The 22,500-nt window shown below is 41.5% G+C and overlaps 1 protein-coding gene across 2 annotated transcripts in view; it reads left to right on the top strand.

Annotated features, from left to right (window-relative positions):
* LOC131355786 (phosphofurin acidic cluster sorting protein 1-like) overlaps positions 1 to 22,500 on the top strand; it is a 59,532-nt gene that overhangs the window by 15,898 nt on the left and 21,134 nt on the right. For both annotated transcript variants that reach the window (XM_058394268.1, XM_058394267.1), the window contains exon 2: positions 21,887 to 21,974. In XM_058394268.1, the coding sequence (XP_058250251.1) occupies positions 21,887 to 21,974 (88 nt within the window). The remainder of the gene's footprint in view (positions 1 to 21,886; positions 21,975 to 22,500) is intronic.

Below are 22,500 nucleotides of genomic sequence, written 5' to 3'. Positions count from 1 at the left end.
CACTGGAGACTCCTTCCATAAACGTCTGTTTATTATTAGCCTCTTATGTAGAGCATCTGCCAGTGAGGACCCTGTGACTGAGCTGTTACCATAGAAACCTGTGAACTGAATGACAGTGCTACTACTGCCAGAGCTGCTGCTGGAGAACACAAATCAACACCTTCTGACCAATCACAATCCAGCCCTACAGTCACACTTTGTTAAGGGATTTCTCCAGAACAAGAGAACTGCAGAAAATACTTTATCACCGACTGATATGGACAAGGCTCAGGTTAGAGAGTGTCAGGAACTAGACAGTGTCAGAAGTTTTGTTTTATTTTTAGCTGCTATCATATTTCCATCTGTCTGCTATTGGTTTAGATGATCGGTGTGTAAACAGTGAGAAGATATGGTGTGTGTGTGTGTGTGTTGCTTTTAAGAAACTCCATCCTGATTAATTAGCTGTGTGCTAGCATTCCTCTGCTTGTTGACCTTATAGTCACGTTATGTGTACTTCAGTGTGTAAACATTAGCTAGTGAGATTTGATTGACTCTCTCTGTGTGTGTGTGTGTGTGTGTGTGTGTGTGTTATGGAACATATCAGGCAGCTCGACAGATTGCTGCCTCTGCAGGAGTAGAAACAGGAGTAAGGACTAATAGAGGCAGACCTGCATGCACACACACACGGACACACACACACGCGCGCGCACACACACACACACACGCATTTTCTAAATCACCACAGGCACTTCTGAAAATGCAAACCGTGACAACTCGCTCAGGTGTGTGTATGTGTGTATGTGAGACCTACATCCTGGCAGCTAACACCTCTCCAGCTGAGATGCAGGAGGAGGTGTCGTCATGGCGACAGCCCCGAGTGCTAACATTTGTCCATAAAAGCTGCTCGTCGGCTCAGTGTCAAAATGGAAGCCGAAGCGTCGGAACGGTGCATTCGGGGATGAGTTGCATTTTCGAGCAGGAACCGCAAAAGGAAGCACATGTTTTGAAACATTGCAACACAGAGGTTTTTTACAAATCCTTTGGTATGTTGAAAAGTTTTGCTGTAAATGAGGAAAAAGCAAAATCCTAACTGTGAATGGTTTTCATTATACCCAAGCATAGCTGTAAATCAGCCAGAGGACGTCACACACACTCAGGACTATATCTGTTAAGACATGACCTAAACTTTAACACCTGTATTATATTTTATATATATATATATAATTATTTTTTTTTTATTTTTTTATTTTTATTTTTTTTTTTTTTTGTCCTCACCTTTTACGCCCCTCATGTAGAGCTGATTTAAAAAAAAAAAAAAAAAGATAAAATTTATGTGACCTTTTATACCACTCGTGTAGATCAGGACTCACTATAACACTATATATCCCTAAGATTCCTGTTATTTTTACTAAGATTAGGAAAAAATATATCCGCCTCTAAACGAGTGGCATAAAAGGTCAGATAAAAAAATAAATCTGATCTGAAAGGTCAGATAAAAAAAGACTTAAAATAAAAAAAGCTCATAATAATACAGGTGTTAAAGTCTTACACAAATAGTCCTGAAACGTCTGTGATGTCCTCTGGTTGATTTACAATTATGGAAGACCTGCTTTTGTGTATAATATATAATTTCAGGTAAATGACCGATAGCTGATGATCTGAGAGTGTGCTAATATCAGATCCCCTGACTGAAAACAGACCAAATTCACTTCACCTGGCAACTTATGCCAAGTTCACACTGCACGATTTCAGCCCTGATTTTCAGTCGCCGACTAGTTTTACGAAATCAGAGGCAAATAGGAGCTCATGCACGCGCAGTGTGAATAACCAAACACTCGATCTGACCGAATCGCCAGAGAGTCACCGATGCCTTGAAATATTTGACACGCTAAATATCTGGACTCAAAATCGTGCAGTGTGAAGGGAGCTCTGACTGAAAAATACCTCGGTGATGACCTACAGCCAATGACAGAGCGAGATACAGGGCAGCGGTCAGTTCGGGGAGGAGTTATAGACCACAATATCAGCCAGCATGGCTTCGTTTGGAGCATAGTATTATAGTTTTTAATCAGGAAAAAAATGTCTTAAATATAGTATTATCAGAATAAATATGCTCTCTTTGCTTAACCAGCAGCAGCACATTGCAAAATTATTCTTTCGTTCACACTGACTAACTTCTTGCGTGGTTCCATTTCCAGTCTCGTGCAGTCTCTGACATCACGTGTGATCTTGCGTTATTTCCTTATCACTTCTCACGTGTGTTCGGTTGTGAAACGCGGACCTGACCGAGACGTCAGAGATTCTTCCTATTGTGTAGTCATGCAGTGTGAAAGCTCCTGTCGCTGATCCATCATGCAGGGTGAACACAGTAGCGACTGAATGCTACCCTAGATAGTCGTGCGATGTGAGAGCAACAGTGACCGATGGCTTTGAAAATCAATGCATTAGTGTCTGTAACCGACTTGGTTTATTTTCACAAGCAGATCAAATGTATTCTCCGCTCTTTTTCATCGACATTTTCCCCGTGACCTTATCACGAAATGCCTTAAGCTTTTAATAAGTATAAAATAAAGCCTCAGGCACAAGCCAGGTTACATAAAAACCTAAGAAAGGACCTGAACAGATGAAAAAGACTCGAGACACATGCTCCACTGACCCTACTCTCAGGGTAGAAGGAAGCTCAGCATCAAGTTCTGGCACCTGGCTGGTGGTGCGAACTTTCTCTAGGTGTCTGAACCACTGAGTCACTCTCAGTCTAAAGACCTACCTCTTCCTGATGTACTTAAACTAGCACTTGAAAAAAAAAAAACGAGTGTTGTCTGGGTGCCGTATTTCCTCTCAGCAGAGTATTTAGACTGATTATCCATGACTAGTCCATGACCTAAAGCACTTCAGTGTTTTGTCTTAATCTAAGTGTACACTGACGCTGCTGAAATTTGATTGGCTGTTGATGGCTATGTTTTTAGGTAATCCAGGCTTCATTAGAAATCTACAAACTGATTAGCACACCCACGCAGCGCACCAAATTTCTACTCAGATTCACAGCTTCTAAGGAACAGCTATTTAAACGTAATTCCACGCCCTTGGATTATAACATGGAAACGCCTCCAGCGTTATAAGATGTAAACAATAGTCATTTGTTGTGGATAAGTGCACAGACACTGGGACTATATATACTGGGACTTCCTGGTTTAAAACACAAAACACACACACACACAGAGGTCAGTAAAGATATTGTGTCTCACTCTCAGGAATGTGGAGTTTATATTGTACACACCATTGTTTAATTGTAAACCTGTGATCATGTGAGAAGATGACCGTTGGGGGTCATACGACCGTTGTATATGCAACACACACTTTCTTTGAGTCTAGTTATGGAGAAAACTTTAGCGGTTAGTCCACTTCTCTTTCACTTCAGCTCACTTGTACCACAGAGCTTTTGAAATCTCGATTCTGATTGGTCAGAAGGGTTTGATGAATCATCCCTAAAAGCAGCTCAGATCTTCCCATAACAGCACACCATTAGGGTCATTGTATTAGCATTATAGGGTTTTTTTAAACTGTAGATCCACTTTAACACACACACACACACCACATGGCTTTCATGACGGAACAGTCACATGCACAGATGCAACACAGTCGCATGTGTGTATTTGTGTGGGAGTTGACATTACTAATCTAAGTGTGTGTGATGGAGTAGTATGGTGCAATTCGAATTCCTCACCATCACACACACACACACATACACACACACATGCGTATTCTGAGATGAGAGAGAACAGGAAGGCGATTTTCTCTCCCTCAGTAAACATGAGTGGCATGCGTGGGCGCGAGAGTGAGTGAGAGTCCACGGCGTATCCGGGGAAACAAATCGGAGAGAGAGAGAGAGAGTGATGGAGACGGGACAGGGAGAAAGAGAAGGAGAGAAGGATTAGATGAGGGAGGAGACGGTTTGATGAAATTGGATGGAGGGAGACAGAGCTATTAAATGTAGAATGGGAGAGAGAGAGGAGAGAGAATGCCCTTTTTCTGTGCTGTCTGGGAATGAAAAGTCTTTCACTGATTGCTTTTTATCAGACAAACACCCTACACACATGCACACACATGCACACACACGAGAGAAAAAGACAGAGAAGAAATATGGAAATCTCTTAGTCTGAAAAATGGCTCAATTAGAGCTAGGACAAGTGTAATTAGGAAACGTTCATAAAAGCCATTTAACACATAACGCACACAGCTCAATCAGGGACATGAAATTTCACTCACACACACACACACACACACACACACACACACACACACACACAGACCTTTTCAGAGCACAATGCCAAAGACCGTATTGTTGTCAAATCATAATGCACCAAATCACCAAATCTTTGGTTTCCAGCTTTAGGAGCGTGTAATGAATTAAACACACACATACACAGAGACACAGATGTGTCTGAGGCGAGCTCCCTGCTGTCTGTCTAGCTGTGAATGTCACCTTGAGTCTATTGTTCATTTTCCCTCGTTCACACTGTTTACACAGGAAATGGGTCTCTCAGGACAGCAGAGCTCAGCGATACCGCATTAAAGTCACGATAAACCAACATCATCATCATCATCATCATAACAGTATCTCTGCCTCACACCGCGCTACCCCGTATCCCGCCATGCAAAGCAGCTAGCCGTAGCTCAGACCCAGCGGGCAGATGTTTAGTACCGCTTAGCCGAATGGCATTTATTTAGATTTGGTTTGCAAATCAGTTGATTTCACAAAGCTGTAGCTTATATACCATCGCACTGTATCCTGCTTCCTAACTTGATGATATCACTAATGGCTTTTTGGAGGGTGGGGTTTAGTTAGAGAAGGGGGCGTGGCTTGGTTTAAGTAATGCATTACAGCTTTACAGTGGAAACGAACACTAGAAGCTCGTCGAGTCAGCTCTAGCTAGCATAAGTGATTAGCCTAGGTTTTGTTTTTGCTTTAAGGTCAGGAATGCAAGATTTATTAATAAGTTAATTTTACTAAAACCATACATACACATGCTCGGCAGTTAGTGTCATATTTTTTATTTAAATCCCTATAAAGATCCACGGCTTCATCTGTTCAGCCACACGGACAAGGCTAGCTACGATGGGAAGAAAGATGAAGCCAGATAAGACAGCAGGCTATTAAGCTTCATATAGTATACAAAAGGAAACACTTTATTTCAGATAATAAACACTCAAATATTTGTCAGATGTACATTACAGCACAGTGAAATTCTTTCTTCACCTATCCCATCATTGGAGGTTGTGGTCAGAGCACAGGGTCAGCCATCATACAGCACCCCTGGAGCAGAGAGGGTTAAGGGCCTTGCTCAAGGACCCAACAGTGGCTACTTGGTGGTGCTGGGGCTTTGAACGGTCAACAACCCAGATCCTTAACCACTTGAGCCACCACCGCCCATAGGTGTGGTCACCGTCAGCTTCTGAGATTGCACGTGAAGAGCCGTGGTGTTGTTGTTGTTAGTGCAAGTAACAAAATGGTGGCTCGGATATCAGCGGAGGAAAAGGGTGAATGGAAAATGTTTAGACATCCTGCTTATTTTTTATTCTTTCAGGCTTATATTTCGTCCGTAATGCAGGTTGACCTGCCGTGTGTTTTTTTTTTTTTGTAGCCCTCCTGAGCACTAACACTCCTTCTGCACAGTTTTTCCCTGGCTAGCAAGTCGCTTCAGATAAAAGTCTCGAATAAATGTCAGTGTAATAATTAGTGACTTGCTCTCTTGATATTTGATATTTATATTCAGCAGTCGCCTAGACGGAGCTCGTGGTTTTGTGGTACGTCGTCTTTGGATGCTCAGTGTTTATTTTATTTTATTTTTCTTCTGTTCTTTAGCTTAAGTTTGAGTTTTTCCGGAATGTTCCAGTGGATTTGCATCAATACTTGAAGAACCTTATTTAGTTTTCACACACTACTGATGCTACTGATTTATTTAGTCGACACTTCAGGAGCATTTACTTCAGCTCAAAATTAATAAGAAGCAATAAAACACTTGGGGTTGTGCGGTTCGAGGAAAATAATCAGTGACGGTCAAGTCCCCAGGAGTTGATTCTTTTTTTTTTTTCCCCACCACAGCATATCCTCAGCTGTTTTATTCCTCTTACACCACAGAAATTCACCAACATTTATTTATTTGTTTGTTTATTTATTGTTATTGAGATAATTCATCTCTGTTGTGGAACAGACATGTAAAGAAAGTCTCTCTCCTCTCTCTCTCTCTCTCCTCTCTGTGTCTTTGTCTGTCTGTCTCTCTCTCCTCTGTGTGTCTGTCTGTCTGTCTCTCTCTCTCTCTCTCTCTCTCTCTCTCTCTCTCTCCTCTCTGTGTCTTTGTCTGTCTCTCTCTCTCTCTCTCTCTCTCTCCTCTGTGTGTGTCTCTGTCTGTCTGTCTCTCTCTCTCTCTCTCCTCTCTGTGTCTTTGTCTGTCTCTCTCTCTCTCTCTCCTCTCTGTGTCTTTGTCTGTCTCTCTCTCTCTCTCTCCTCTGTGTCTTTGTCTGTCTCTCTCTCTCTCTCTCTCTCCTCTCTGTGTCTGTCTGTCTGTCTCTCTCTCTCTCTCTCTCTCTCTCTCTCTCTCTCTATCTCTCTCTCTCTCTCTCTATGAGAAAACATTTTAGAGAGAAAGTAGAGGAAACAGAAAGCGGTACAACGGAGAGAGAGAGAGAGCGCTTTCACCCGAGACGCTTCCATAAAAGTTCAATAAGAGACAGAACACTTCACCACATCAACAACTCGAGGAATTACTTCACTAAACAATGAGCTGTTTTAAAAGTCATTCATTATTTGTTTCCAGTTAAGTGGAGTCCCTGTGTACGAGCGGTTACTATAGAAACAGTAACATATTAGGACAAATGCATTAATATTAACGTTCATGTTACAGCCACAACTATGTGTGCTATTACACAACAATAACACGCACCTTCTGACCAATCAGATTCAAGCATTCAGACACACTGTGGCTGTCAGGGAAAGCTATAGTTATGCAGTTTTCTTTCTTTCTTTCTTTCTTTCTTTCTTTCTTTCTTTCTTTCTTTCTTTCTTTCTTTCTTTCTGCCTTTCTGCCTTTCTTTCTTTCTTTCTTTCTTTCTTTCTTTCTTTCTGCCTTTCTTTCTTTCTTTCTGCCTTTCTTTCTGCCTTTCTTTCTTTCTTTCTTTCTTTCTTTCTTTCTGCCTTTCTTTCTTTCTTTCTGCCTTTCTTTCTTTCTTTCTGCCTTTCTTTCTGCCTTTCTTTCTGCCTTTCTTTCTGCCTTTCTTTCTGCCTTTCTGCCTTTCTTTCTGCCTTTCTTTCTGCCTTTCTGCCTTTCTTTCTTTCTTTCTTTCTGCCTTTCTTTCTTTCTTTCTGCCTTTCTTTCTTTCTTTCTTTCTTTCTTTCTGCCTTTCTTTCTTTCTTTCTTTCTTTCTGCCTTTCTTTCTTTCTTTCTTTCTTTCTGCCTTTCTTTCTTTCTTTCTTTCTGCCTTTCTTTCTGCCTTTCTTTCTTTCTGCCTTTCTTTCTTTCTGCCTTTCTTTCTTTCTGCCTTTCTTTCTTTCTTTCTTTCTTTCTTTCTTTCTGCCTTTCTTTCTTTCTGCCTTTCTTTCTTTCTGCCTTTCTTTCTGCCTTTCTTTCTTTCTTTCTTTCTTTCTTTCTTTCTGCCTTTCTTTCTTTCTTTCTTTCTGCCTTCCTTTCTTTCTTTCTTTCTTTCTGCCTTCCTTTCTTTCTTTCTCCCTTTCTTTCTTTCTTTCTGCCTTTCTTTCTTTCTGCCTTTCTTTCTGCCTTTCTTTCTGCCTTTCTTTCTGCCTTTCTTTCTTTCTTTCTTTCTTTCTTTCTGCCTTTCTTTCTTTCTTTCTTTCTGCCTTCCTTTCTTTCTTTCTTTCTTTCTTTCTTTCTTTCTGCCTTCCTTTCTTTCTTTCTTTCTTTCTGCCTTCCTTTCTTTCTTTCTGCCTTCCTTCCTTCTTCACTAAATAAATCACCTTAATTTATTTGTGTTTTATTTATTTGTTTATTCGGTATTAAATATATAAGATTTACATATTTGCTATTTTAAACATTTGGCCTGTAATGTTCATGTATGTGAATGAGATAATGGTATAAAATAACGTACTATTAGCTTGCTCTAGTGTGTAAAGATAATTTCTTTTCAGCTGCATTGAAAGCTGCTCTGTAAAGCTTCATATATATTGCCTTACTGATCTTTTTGGCTACGATGCTTTTGTATACATTATAGACGTTTTGTTTAAAATATACTTTTACTCTAAAAGCTTAGCAAAGCCAATTAGCCTCAGAGTTAATTAGCTGACGCGATCTGTCCGTCAGCTGGAGCCGATGGAGAAAAACCGCCAGCCTCCTACAGGATGAGGAAGTGGCAGGATGAGTGACGGATTAATTAGATGCCTAATCCTCCATAACACCACACTCCATTTTCTTCCAATGCGATTAGCATTTCCAGAGCGTGTGGCTGTAAAGAGGTGGTGAAGTGCTGGAAAGATCTTTCAGCATCTCTCTCTCTCTCTGAGAAGATTTTGTTGAAGGTGCCTCGCCCTAATTCGGAGAAATGACTGTTTAAAATGTGGTGGAAGTTTTCTCAGAAAAATATGTGCAAAAATAATTTATTGGTTCAACATAGAACCCAAGGAATGCAAATAGCATTTTAAGGTTATTGACCAGTTTCTGGGAATTATTTAGCATTTAAAAGCAGTGTGTGTTATATCTGACAAGGCTGTGGAATGAACAGTTGCTTCAGTGCTGTTTTTAAGACGAGTGTGTATTCTCGGCGTCACCATTTCCTCCTGGGGAATCTCTGTTGCCATCTTGAGGCTCGGTCCGTGACTTTATCAGCTCAAGTGACATTTATTAGATGAGCTTTTGGGGGCCTGAGGGATCGAGTCAGCACTGGCTACACAAGCAGAACTCTGATGTGATGCAATGTTTTGTTTTCCAAACTGTGAAAAAATAACCGAGGAAGAGGAAAAACAGAAAGTGCTTACGAGTTCGGGAAATCTGGAATTGAATCAGCTCTATTGAGTTTAGGTTTTATCTGGTTGCTTGCTGCATGTGTACCTGACTGCTGCTGCTGTGACTTCAGGAGGCAGAAAGTCAGAATTGTTCATTTCACTGATGAGATGGAATGAGGTCATGAGGACCTCTTTACTGGAAAGCAGGAGGATTTCTATTGTTCTTGGTGCCAAGGGTAAGCGTGTTCCTGTTCAATAAGTCACTCTACTTGGACTAAGTGGTCTCTGGTGACGTAGGTGATGCACATTTTGGGTCGTGACAGGATGTCGGCGAGGGAGTGTTCTTAGTGCTAATGAAACTGGGCCGAGTGCTTCCGAAATCAACCATGACCCCCATTACCCCATCTCACACACACACTCAGGAACTGCTTTTCCATCCAATTCTTGTTTAGGATTGCTAATGAAAATGAGCTTATCCTGGACTTTTCCTGTAGTATCTTTTCCTACTACTTTATGCTAAACCCTACCACACCATCTTTCCAATATTAAACTCTACTCTACTCTACAGTGCATGACACTACACTGTACTCTATTACCCTATAGCACACTATCCTATACTGCAGTATGCTTTACTATTCTATATTAATGCTATTCCACACAATCCTGTAGTATGCTACATACACTTGAAGTGCTGCTGTGAAAACATTCTTGCCGACAAAATGTGTGAGAGAGAGAGAGAGAGAGAGAGCTTTCACCACATCACTGATTTTAAGAATTACATTGCTGAACATTTATTTGTTTAGTTATGTGGAGCATCGTACAAGTCCCTGTGTATGAGCTGTTACTATAGAAACAGTAACGTATTAGGACAAGCCTTCTGACCAATCAGATTCATGCATTCAGATGCACTGTGGTGTAATTCCTGTTGTCAGTCTCTTCATTATAGTTAAGATGATGCACTACAGTATATTTCCCCATACTGTACTGTACTATACTATACTATACTATACTATACTATACTGTACTATAGTATAGTATTCTACACTGTGCTATTCTATACTACACTATACTACACAGTACTCCTCAATACATATACTACTGTACTACACACTACCACCCTGTCCTATACTACAGTATACTGTCCTATACTACACTATACTGCACTGTGCTATTCTGTACTACACTCTACCACACTACTCCACCCTATATTACTCTATAGTGTACTACACTGTACCATACTACACCATACTACACTACACTATACTACACTCTACCACACTATTCTATCCAGTATTGCTCTATACTGTGCTACACTCTACCATACTACACCACACTACACTATACTGTACTCTACCACACTGTTCTATACTATATTACTCTATACTGTACTACACTCTACCATACTACACCACACTACACTATACTACACTCTACCACACTATTCTATCCAGTATTACTCTATACTGTACTACACTCTACCGTACTCTACCACACTATTCTATCCAGTATTACTCTATACTGTGCTACACTCTACCATACTACACCACACTACACTCTACTGTACTCTACCACACTATTCTATCCAGTATTACTCTATACTGTGCTACACTCTACCATACTACACCACACTATTCTATCCAGTATTACTCTATACTGTACTACACTGTACCATACTACACCACACTACACTATACTGTACTCTACCACACTATTCTATACTATATTACTCTATATTGTACTACACTCTACCATACTACACCACACTATTCTATCCAGTATTACTCTATACTGTACTACACTCTACCATACTACACCACACTACACTATACTACACTCTACCACACTATTCTATCCAGTATTACTCTATACTGTACTACACTGTACCATACTACACCACACTACACTATACTGTACTCTACCACACTATTCTATACTATATTACTCTATATTGTACTACACTCTACCATACTACACCACACTGTTCTATCCAGTATTACTCTATACTGTACTACACTCTACCATACTACACCACACTACACTATACTACACTCTACCACACAATTCTATCCAGTATTACTCTATACTGTACTACACTGTACCATACTACACCACACTACACTACACTGTACTCTACCACACTGTTCTATCCAGTATTACTCTATACTGTGCTACACTCTACCATACTACACCACACTACACTATACTGTAATCTACCACACTATTCTATCCAGTATTACTCTATACTGTGCTACACTCTACCATACTACACCACACTACACTATACTGTACTCTACCACACTATTCTATCCAGTATTACTCTATACTGTACTACACTGTACCATACTACACCACACTACACTATACTGTACTCTACCACACTATTCTATCCAGTATTACTCTATACTGTGCTACACTCTACCATACTACACCACACTACACTATACTGTACTCTACCACACTATTCTATCCAGTATTACTCTATACTGTACTACACTGTACCATACTACACCATACTACACTATACTGTACTCTACCACACTATTCTATCCAGTATTACTCTATACTGTGCTACACTCTACCATACTACACCACACTACACTATACTACACAGTACTGCTCAATACTATAGTACACTGTACTACACTATCCTATCCTATCCTTTACTACTAAAGTAACTGGTTACTACAACTGGTGCAAAACTGCACCATACTAGACCACACTACACTACACTATGCTGTGCTATACAGTACAACACCACACTATATAAAACTGCTCTATACTACACTATATTATCCTGTCCTTATACTACACTACACTCTATTCTCTTCTATACTGCACCACACCGTACTATACAGCACACGTCTCTACAGTACTATAGCATCCTACCCTATACTGCAGTATACTAGACTCTTCTATATTATACTGTTTTACTCTATACTACACTGTACTACACTCTACTGCTCTGTATTATAATACACTGTACTATGCTATACTACACCACTACACTACACACTACTGTACTATCCTATAGTGTCAGATTATTTAATGCATCCAAGTCTACACTCAAGTCCACTACCTAATTCTGTGCTATACTATACCTTGCTATACTATCTCATTGTATTGTATACTATGCTACAATACTAATCCTGTATTATTCCACACTACATAACACAACCCATGGATAAAATTTTGCGAGGTTTTTTTTTTCCACCCCTCCCGAACTGGAAGTGTTCCCCTAGCAGAGACAGGCGAGTAAATAATGCACCAGCACCAGTGCACAGGTTCGTCTCAAATCAATTTGCGACAGTGCGGGGAATGAATTGCTGTTCGATGCACCTAGAACTGAGTCATCCTCTGAAGGGCTGTGGTCTTGCCTGCTCACGTCTGTATGTCTCTGTGTGTGTGTGTGTTTATGCATTAATGATCAGCTTGTGTGCTCGACAAAGTGAGGTGAATAATAAGAGATGGTGAAATAGGTAGATCAATGTAAACTATCAAAAAGGAACTGAAAACACACACACTTACACATAATACACACACACACACGTACACAGAGTGGTACCTGCATATGTAGACAGCAGTTTGAGAATCATCAAGCAAAAATACATACATACATGCATACTAATGAGGGTTGTCTCACCCTGTGTGTGTGTGTAATTATGGGTCACAGTCGACTGATCCAGTCTGTCTGGCTGCTTCACTCTGTCTCTGAGTGTCTGTGTGAGCTGCATCTTAATCTCTCTCTCTCTCTCTCTCTCTCATACACACACTCTCTCTCACACACACACACACACACACAATCTCCTCAAACTGCTGTCAGGTGTCTTTGAGTAAATTGAGATTAACAGGTCTGACATCCAGGGGAAATGGTTCCTCTGTGTGTTGCTGCATGTGTGTCTGGTTGTTCGAGGGGTTCAGGGCCGAGACGTTAAACAGATAACGAGCAGATAATTGGTTCGATAAAATAAACCATGAGAAAATAAGCATATAACCGATTTCTGATTTATTTTTAGAGCTTTTTTGAGTCTCCATTAAAGACGACAGGTGAGTAAATCAGACCAAAGTCACAACTGCTCATAGATCCAAGTGGGTTGTTATGGCAACAACATGTGTGTGAATGCTGTGTAGCACCAGGCTGGTGGCAGTCAGGTAGTTTTCCTGAGACAGAGATCACCAATTTCTTTTAAATCAGGTACATTCGTGACTCTGAAGGTATTCCATGCGAACAGAGACACAAAGTGATTTTTTTTTTTTTTTATCCTTTAAGTTTCTTTAGTTTTTCCTTTTTGGAGAACGCAAATTCAGAATGAATTGACAAGCTTTAGTCAATCTCAGTGTTATTTCTTTCACAATTGGCGTGTGGAATTTCAATAATGCAATAACAGAGTGTGTTAATGTGGTGTTTCGCTGCCAGAGAGGCTTTACTGCTCCTTGGCACACATTCTGCAAGTCTCTGGAGCTGTACCAGAGCCTCCACCAACACTTCTGACAGATGTTCCTATTTTATTGGCAGTGGTTGATGAGATAAGATAATACATCACTCCAGAATCTTCCAGAAGTGTTTTATTAGGTTGGGATCTGATGAGTGTTGAAGTTTAAAGCGTGTGATTTGCATCATTTTTTATGCTCATCAAAGCGTTCAGTGAGTCCTTATGCTGTGTGGATGGGGGTGGAGTCATCCTGGTAGAGACCACGCCCACCATGCTGGAAGCATTTCCTTATAGGAGAAATGGGTTACTGTGACGTGTCTATAGGCTTTGTTCAGACACTGCAGGCAGAAATGAATGAATGAATGAAGGCATAAATGAGTGAATGAATGCATGAATGATGGAGTGAATGAGTGAATGAAGGCGTGAATGAGTGAGTGAATGAAGGAATGAATGAATGAGTGAACGAAAGAGTAAACAAATGAGTGAACGAAGGAGTAAACAAACAAATGAATGAAGGCATGGACGAGTGAGTGAATGAATGAATGAATGAAGGGGGTAAACGAATGAATGAATTAATGAATGAAGGCATAGATGAGTGAATGAATGAATTAGTGAGTGAGTGAATGAATGAATGAGTAAATGAATGAATGAATGAATGAATGGCTCCCAGAGCACAGCAATGAAACATCAGATATTTTCCTTTCACTATGTTTTATACGCCGTGTGAAGGAGTGTGATCTAGTACACTATCATATATTGTCCCATATAGTGGTGAACTCTGCCGTGTGTCTTGTGGCAGAATATCACAGGAATCTGAGAGAAAGTCTACAGAGTGAAGAGATTAGCACTGAACTCATTAACAGAAGGAAAACACATTTAAAGCGTCTGTAGCAATGACTGAGAAATCAGGCTGCACAGGTCCATGCTGACACTGACAGATTTATTGCTTTGTTCTGCACATCCCAAAGGGTAATGAAGTGTGTGTGTGTGTGTGTGTGTGTGTGTTTGAAAAGGGAGGAACAAGGATGATCTGTTTTGTCATCTCCTCACCTAGTTTGTCTCCATTTCTATCACATCTTTCTGTGCATCTTTGTTTTTGCCCTCTCTCTCTCTCTCTCTCTCTCTCTCTCTCTTTCTCTCTCTCTCTCTCTCTCTCTCTTTCTTTCTTTCTTTCTCTCTCTTTACATCTCTCTCCCCCTGTTTTTCTCTACTCTTTCAATCTCTCTCCATCTCTTTCTTTCTCTCTTTAACCATATCCCTCTTAACCATCTATTTCTCTATATTTCTGTCCTTATCTCACTCACTCACTCAATCTCTCTCTCTCTCGCTGGCTCTCTCTCCCTTTCTGTATGTTTCTCACGCACACACAAACGTGCACACACACACGTTTACACTGGAGGCATAAGCTATGGTGTGTGTGTTGTCTGAGGGGAGGTGATGCATAGAGGAGGAGGAAGATGATGGCGGGAGTGAATGAAGAAGCTGTGAGGATGTGTGAATGAAGTGAGGGATGATGGAAGATTGGATGCTAATGTTTCACACTGCAGTTGACGCAGTTATTGTGACGATTAATCAGTGAGGGGTGTGTGTGTTTCTGTGCACGTTTGGGTGTGTGTACATTGTGTGTGCATTGCGTAAAGTAAATGAAGTGCTTGCATTAATTGTGCTGCGTTATCGTTCCTGCACGTTGACTCCCAGCAAGTCCGCTGATTTTGTGACTTTCTCAAGGTCACTGAACGGCAGCTGTGTAGTTGAGGGTGCTTGCACATATTTAAGTGTGTGTATGTTTGTGTGTGTGTGTGACAAAGAGAGAGAATATGCTTTTAAGAAATTAAGCATGTGTTCATCATGACAAGGTCAAACATGCCCAGAGTAGCCTGTTGTCTCTGCGTGTGTGTGTGTGTGCAGAAGTAAATCACATACTGCATGCTCCTTCTCCTAAAACACACACATTAGGAACAGGTGGTGTGAAAGTAGCATTCACACACACGACAGGAACATCAGCACAGTCGCACACCCTGTCTGACACACTGCAGCTGTTAAATCCACCCTCTCTCTCTCTCTCACACACACACACACACACACACACACACACACTTGAACTCCACCCAGTCCTGCAGATGAGAAACAATGTGTGTCCTTTTTTTTATTTCCGATTCTAAGATTCTAATCAACAGGAACACCCCCCCAACACATACACACACACACACACACACACTGTTTTTTATTGTCATTAGTTTTATCAGAAATTATGTAGACTTTATCAGTTACTGTCTCTTCTTTTCATATGAGTGTTCATATTTTTCATTTAATTGTCTGCACTGAGAAAGTACCCCAATCAAATGATTCAAAGATTCAGCAGCTGGATCAGAAAAAAAATGTGAAAGCGGCTTAAATTTGCATAGTTTTATTATTTTTTTTTTTTGTGCAGGAAGTGAAAAGTGCTTAAACATGCTTGAGGACGCTGTCGTCTCTTCTATATTTGGATGTGATGTTGTACTGTTTCTGGGAAATTAAAGCATGAGGATATGAGTGCATTGCTAATGAATCTATGCTCTGTCCACCACTGGGACACTGTATTGAGTGGCTTTGACTGATTAGTGTGTATATGAGAGTGATGTGAGGGGGGTGTGTGGGTGGGTGATGCTTGAAGAGCTCTAAGTACTTTTAACCACTCATGATCGACTTGATGGTTGATTGATTGATTTATGAACCGATGCTCAGTGATGATCTTCCTCATGCTTTAAAGGCAGACACACACACACACACACAGTGGATTTACGACTCCTCCTCAGAGATCACAAACCATGGATAAGTTTATGACCCTCGTCCCTGAGGCCAGACACCAGGTTATGACTGTGAGGAGTAATGACTTTATAACCGACTAATGAATATGAGAATCCATTGTGTCAGAGCTGAGCATGATCTGTGTGTGTGTGTGTGTGATGAATAGCCAGCATTAATACCACTGCTTTGTCTTTTCCAGTCAGTCGAAGCAGCATGAGTTGCACTGCCTCCTGCTTCTCTAAAACGAGTGTCTCTGCTCCCTTTAGCGCTCAGACCTGCAGTAATAACCAGCGTGAATATTCAGCACGGGGTTGTGTTAACACGACACCATTCTGAGATTCGGAAAGCAGCGTAGCGGCTCGATCCGTCCTCGTCCTGGTTCTCGTCCATCCTCCTACGCTGCCTTACAGATTAATAATCAAAAAGCTCTGTGTAAAGGTCACTGTCTCCGGCTGCCCTTAGACTGCATCATGATCTGATTTGCTACCGATGGAAAATGGCACAGGTTTGGGTCAAGGCCAAAATGAAAAGAAAAAAAATTGCTGTTTGGCATTAATAGCAGATGTTCTGTGGTCTTCTTGCATCGACATGTTGGTTTGATTGTAACACTGTCCTACCTGCTGATAGCTGTAGAGTGGGATTTAACCCTATACTTAAAGAGAGCGACACCTGCTTCTGTGCAAAGTGGGATGCTTTATATCCTGTATTTATACACAGACTCACCTTCCCAGTGCTCCTAGAGACTGCTCAGGTGCGAACCTCAGACTGAGTCGTGCAGTAAAACTTGGAGAAATCTGACGCTGCTGTTCCTGTAAGATTGTGGCTGTCAGAGTTTGGCTTCAACATTTGGCTTTTTTTTTTTTTGTCTTAATGGAAAATACAGCACCAGACCAGATTCTTGGATTCCCAATGCACTGAAATTGTGTTGTATTAATACACACACTTCACACAGTATTACTGCTACCCTGTATGAGGTGGTTCATGTCTGGGTTGTTAATCTGAGGATCCAGGGGTCAAGCCCCATCACCACCAAGCTTCACTGTTGGACAACTGAGCAATGCCCTTAACCCTCTCTGCTCCACTCTGCTGTATCATAGCTGACCCCAACTTTCTCAGCTGGGATACGCTGAGAAGCATTCCACTGTGCTGTAATGTATGTGTGGTGATCATAAAGGCCCTAGGTTGAGGGATGACACACATACATTATTGGGGATGAGGATGATGGGAATGATGATAGGAATGAGGATGAGGATGATGGAAATAATGATGAGGATGATGGGAATGATAATGAGGATGATAAGAATGAGGATGATGGGAATGATGATGATGATAAGAATGAGGATGATGGGAATGATGAGGATGATAAGAATGAGGATGAGGATGATAAGAATGAGGATGATAAGAATGAGGATGATGGGAATGATGATGAGGATGATAAGAATGAGGATGATGGGAATGATGATGAGGATGATAGGAATGATGATGATAAGAATGAGGATGATGGGAATGATGATGAGGATGATAGGAATGAGGATGATGGGAATGAGGATGAGGATGATAAGAATGAGGATGATGGGAATGAGGATGAGGATGATGGGAATGAGGATGAGGATTATAAGAATGAGGATGATGGGAATGAGGATGATAAGAATGAGGATGATGGGAATGAGGATGAGGATGATAAGAATGAGGATGATGGGAATGAGGATGAGAAGAATGAGGATGATGGGAATGAGGATGAGAAGAATGAGGATGATGGGAATGAGGATGAGGATTAGAAGAATGAGGATGATGGGAATGATGATGAGGATGATAGGAATGAGGATGATGGGAATGAGGATGAGGATGATAAGAATGAGGATGATGGGGATGAGGATGATAAGAATGAGGATGATGGGGATGAGGATGATAAGAATGAGGATGATGGGGATGAGGATGATAAGAATGAGGATGAGGATGATAAGAATGAGGATGATGGGAATGAGGATGATGGGAATGAGGATGAGGATGATAAGAATGAGGATGATGGGAATGAGGATGATGGGAATGAGGATGAGGATGATAAGAATGAGGATGATGGGAATGAGGATGAGGATGAGAAGAATGAGGATGATGGGAATGAGGATGAGAAGAATGAGGATGATGGGAATGAGGATGAGGATGATGGGGATGAGGATGAGAAGAATGAGGATGATGGGGATGAGGATGAGAAGAATGAGGATGATGGGAATGAGGATGAGGATGAGAAGAATGAGGATGATGGGAATGAGGATGAGGATGAGAAGAATGAGGATGATGGGAATGAGGATGAGAAGAATGAGGATGATGGGAATGAGGATGATGGGAATGAGGATGAGAAGAATGAGGATGATGGGAATGAGGATGGGGGAATAATTATGAGGATTATAAGGATGAGGATGATGGGATTGGGGATGAGGATGATGGGAATGAGGATGATGGGTATGAGGATGATGGCAATGAGGATGATGGGAATGATGATGACCATGATGGTAATGAGGATGAAGGGAATGAGCATGTTGGGGAATAATGATGAGGATGAAGGGAATGAGGATGATGGGAATGATGATGAGGATGATGGGGGAATAATTATGAGGATTATAAGGATGAGGATGATGGGAATGAGGATGATGGGTATGAGGATGAGGATGATGGCAATGAGGATGAGGATGATGGGAATGATGATGACCATGATGGTAATGAGGATGAAGGGAATGAGCATGTTGGGGAATAATGATGAGGATGAAGGGAATGAGGATGATGGGAATGATGATGAGGATGATGGGGGAATAATTATGAGGATTATAAGGATGAGGATGATGGGAATGAGGATGATGGGTATGAGGATGAGGATGATGGCAATGAGGATGAGGATGATGGGAATGATGATGACCATGATGGTAATGAGGATGAAGGGAATGAGCATGTTGGGGAATAATGATGAGGATGAAGGGAATGAGGATGATGGGAATGATGATGAGGATGATGGGGGAATAATTATGAGGATTATAAGGATGAGGATGATGGGAATGAGGATGATGGGTATGAGGATGAGGATGATGGCAATGAGGATGAGGATGATGGGAATGATGATGACCATGATGGTAATGAGGATGAAGGGAATGAGCATGTTGGGGAATAATGATGAGGATGAAGGGAATGAGGATGATGGGAATGATAATGAGGATGATGGGAATGATGATGATAAGAATGAGGATGATGGGAATGATGATGAGGATGATGGGGGAATAATTATGAGGATTATAAGGATGAGGATGATGGGATTGGGGATGAGGATGATGGCAATGAGGATGAGGATGATGGGAATGATGATGACCATGGTGGTAATGAGGATGAAGGGAATGAGCATGTTGGGGAATAATGATGAGGATGAAGGGAATGAGCATGATGGGGGATAATGATGAGGATGATGGGAATGATGATGATGATAAGAATGAGGATGATGGGAATGATGATGAGGATGATGGGGGAATAATTATGAGGATTATAAGGATGAGGATGATGGGATTGGGGATGAGGATGATGGGGATGAGGATGATGGCAATGAGGATGAGGATGATGGGAATGATGATGACCATGATGGTAATGAGGATGAAGGGAATGAGCATGTTGGGGAATAATGATGAGGATGAAGGGAATGAGCATGATGGGGGATAATGATGAGGATGATGGGAATGATGATGATGATAAGAATGAGGATGATGGGAATGATGATGAGGATGATGGGGGAATAATTATGAGGATTATAAGGATGAGGATGATGGGATTGGGGATGAGGATGATGGGGATGAGGATGATGGCAATGAGGATGAGGATGATGGGAATGATGATGACCATGATGGTAATGAGGATGAAGGGAATGAGCATGTTGGGGAATAATGATGAGGATGAAGGGAATGAGCATGATGGGGGATAATGATGAGGATGATGGGAATGAGGTTGAGGATTATGGGAATAATGATGAGGATGATGGTAATGAGGATGATGATGATGATGATGATGGGGAGGATGATGGGAATGAGGAGGATGATGATGATGGGAATCATGTTGATCATGGGGATGATGATGATGGGAATGATGTTGAGGATGATGAGGATGAGAAGGAGGTTGGAGAGGAAGATGGAACAGCAGACCCAACAGTGGAAAAATGCTGAGTGAGAAAAGAAACTCTTTTATGTTAGAGAATCGTTACGTTTCTTTCCCCTGTGGATGAATCCAGCGGTCGTATCTGCAATAGCAATGTGACAAGTTAGCAACCGTCCGCTGACTTCAGAGAAGAAACCAAGAAAGCAGCACAGGAAAAGCTAATCTCATCACAAACGTGTGAATATAAACATTTAATGTGTTTCAGGGTGGAGTTCTTTAAATTAATTTATTATTCATGCAGCATATATGCATTAGGGATGGTCACTAAAAATAATTTCTCCTGCTGAGCTGCTCTGCTCTGACGCCATAGATACAGTCACATAAATCCAGTTAAAGCTCATGGTGGAACATGGAAAGCTGCATGCAGGCAGGATGTGTGAAATGGAAGGACAACACTTTTTGAGTCGGTAATATATTTGGGAAACTTGCTACACTGGAGAGTATCATGAACATTTACATATGCTCTATATGATCAACGCTCTACTAGATATGACTGATCAGGGAGGAGGATGAGGGAAGAGGATGAGGATGAAGATAAGAGAGGATGGGAAAGAGGATATGGATAAAGATGGGAAAGTGGATGAGGATGAAGATTGGAAAGATGACAGAAAGGCGGATGAGGATGAGGATGACAGAGGGTGAGGATGAAGATGGGGAGGAGGATGAGGATGAGTATGTGAGAGGATAAGATGGTGGATGATGGGAATAAGGATGGGAAAGATAATGAGAATAGTGATGAGGATGATGGGAATGAGGATGAGAAGGAGGACTTACAGTATTACAGACCTCTCACACTGCACTGTTATACACACATACACACACACACACACACACCTCCAGAGAGACAGCATGTGTTCATGGCAGTAAGATGTCCTGTACCGATTCCGGTACTGACAACACTATACCCTGTGTGTGTGTGTGTGTGTGTGTGTGTGTGTGTGTGTGTGAGAGAAATTGTAATTGATCTGTGGTGTTTCTCTCCACCTGGCCTGAGAGAACAGAACTATTTCAGGAGCCATTTCAGGGCCCCAGTAGTCTGTGAATAATTCAGCATGGTGACCTTCTCTTTCTGACCAAAGAGCCTCTCTTTTACACACACACACACACACACACACACACACACACACACACACACACACACACATACACATACAGAGCAGTCAGCAGTGCTCTAGTTCTGTCACACTACAGTCCATAGCAGTGGTACTGTGACGAGTGAGTATTTATGTATATACTCAAGTCCACTCACTGGCCACTTTAATAGGAACACTGCTTGTACGTAGAGTTTGCTTAGACTTAGACACAGTTTTTTGTCCGTCTGTTATTGTTCATTTTTTTCCCCAGAACGGTCTGAAACTCTAGCATCTTGTAAAAACCCCGGAGATCTGTTTATCTGTAGAACAGGAAGTTGATCTCTGCATCTCATTAAACTTTTAGTCCTCCGTTATTGATGTTTCCTAAGAAATTGAATCATGTGAGGCAGGATATTAACACTTGTCTGTAATTGTCTCTGTGTGCGCGCGTGTGTGTGTGTGTCTGCGTGTGTGTGTCACAGACTCTTTAATTTGACGCTGAAGAAGCTGGTGATGCTGAAGGAGCTGGATAAAGATTTGACGTCTGTGGTCATCGCCGTTAAACTCCAGGTACCGGTGTCCTGTTTCTCTCGTCCTCTGCTCTCCATCTCAGTCTGTCCTCCTCCTCTGTGCTGTTAAACCTCTCAGAAAATAATGAACTGGAGCAGGAGAGGAGGAGAGCAGGTCGATACAAACCCTGCTGATTTGTTTGTTTCATTTTCTTTCACATCGTTCTCCATCCAGCCGCTAGTGCAAATGTGGCCTGGTTCCTGAAAAGGTTCCTGTGATGAAGAGCTTTAACTCTGCTCTCTGTCTTCTCCTTCCCTCTGTGAATGAGTGTTAATGTGCTGCTCTCTGATACGCCTGACCCCTCTCTCTCTCTCTCTCTCTCTCTCTCTCTCTCTCTCGCTCTCTCGCTCTCTTTTCCTCCATCTCTTTCTCTCTCACTCACTCTGTCTTCTTTCTCTCTTTCTTTTTATCTTCCTTCCTTCTTTCCTTCATTTCTCTCTCTCTCTCTCTCTGTCGTTCTTTCTTTCTCTCTCTCTCTCTCTCTCTGTTTTTCCTCCATCTCTTTCTCTCTCTCCCACTCTGTCTT

The sequence above is a fragment of the Hemibagrus wyckioides genome, linkage group LG07 (genome assembly GCF_019097595.1).
Source record: "Hemibagrus wyckioides isolate EC202008001 linkage group LG07, SWU_Hwy_1.0, whole genome shotgun sequence".
NCBI classification, from domain to species: domain Eukaryota; kingdom Metazoa; phylum Chordata; class Actinopteri; order Siluriformes; family Bagridae; genus Hemibagrus; species Hemibagrus wyckioides.
Note: the sequence above shows the minus strand (reverse complement) of the source record. Positions and strands in the feature narration are given on the sequence as shown.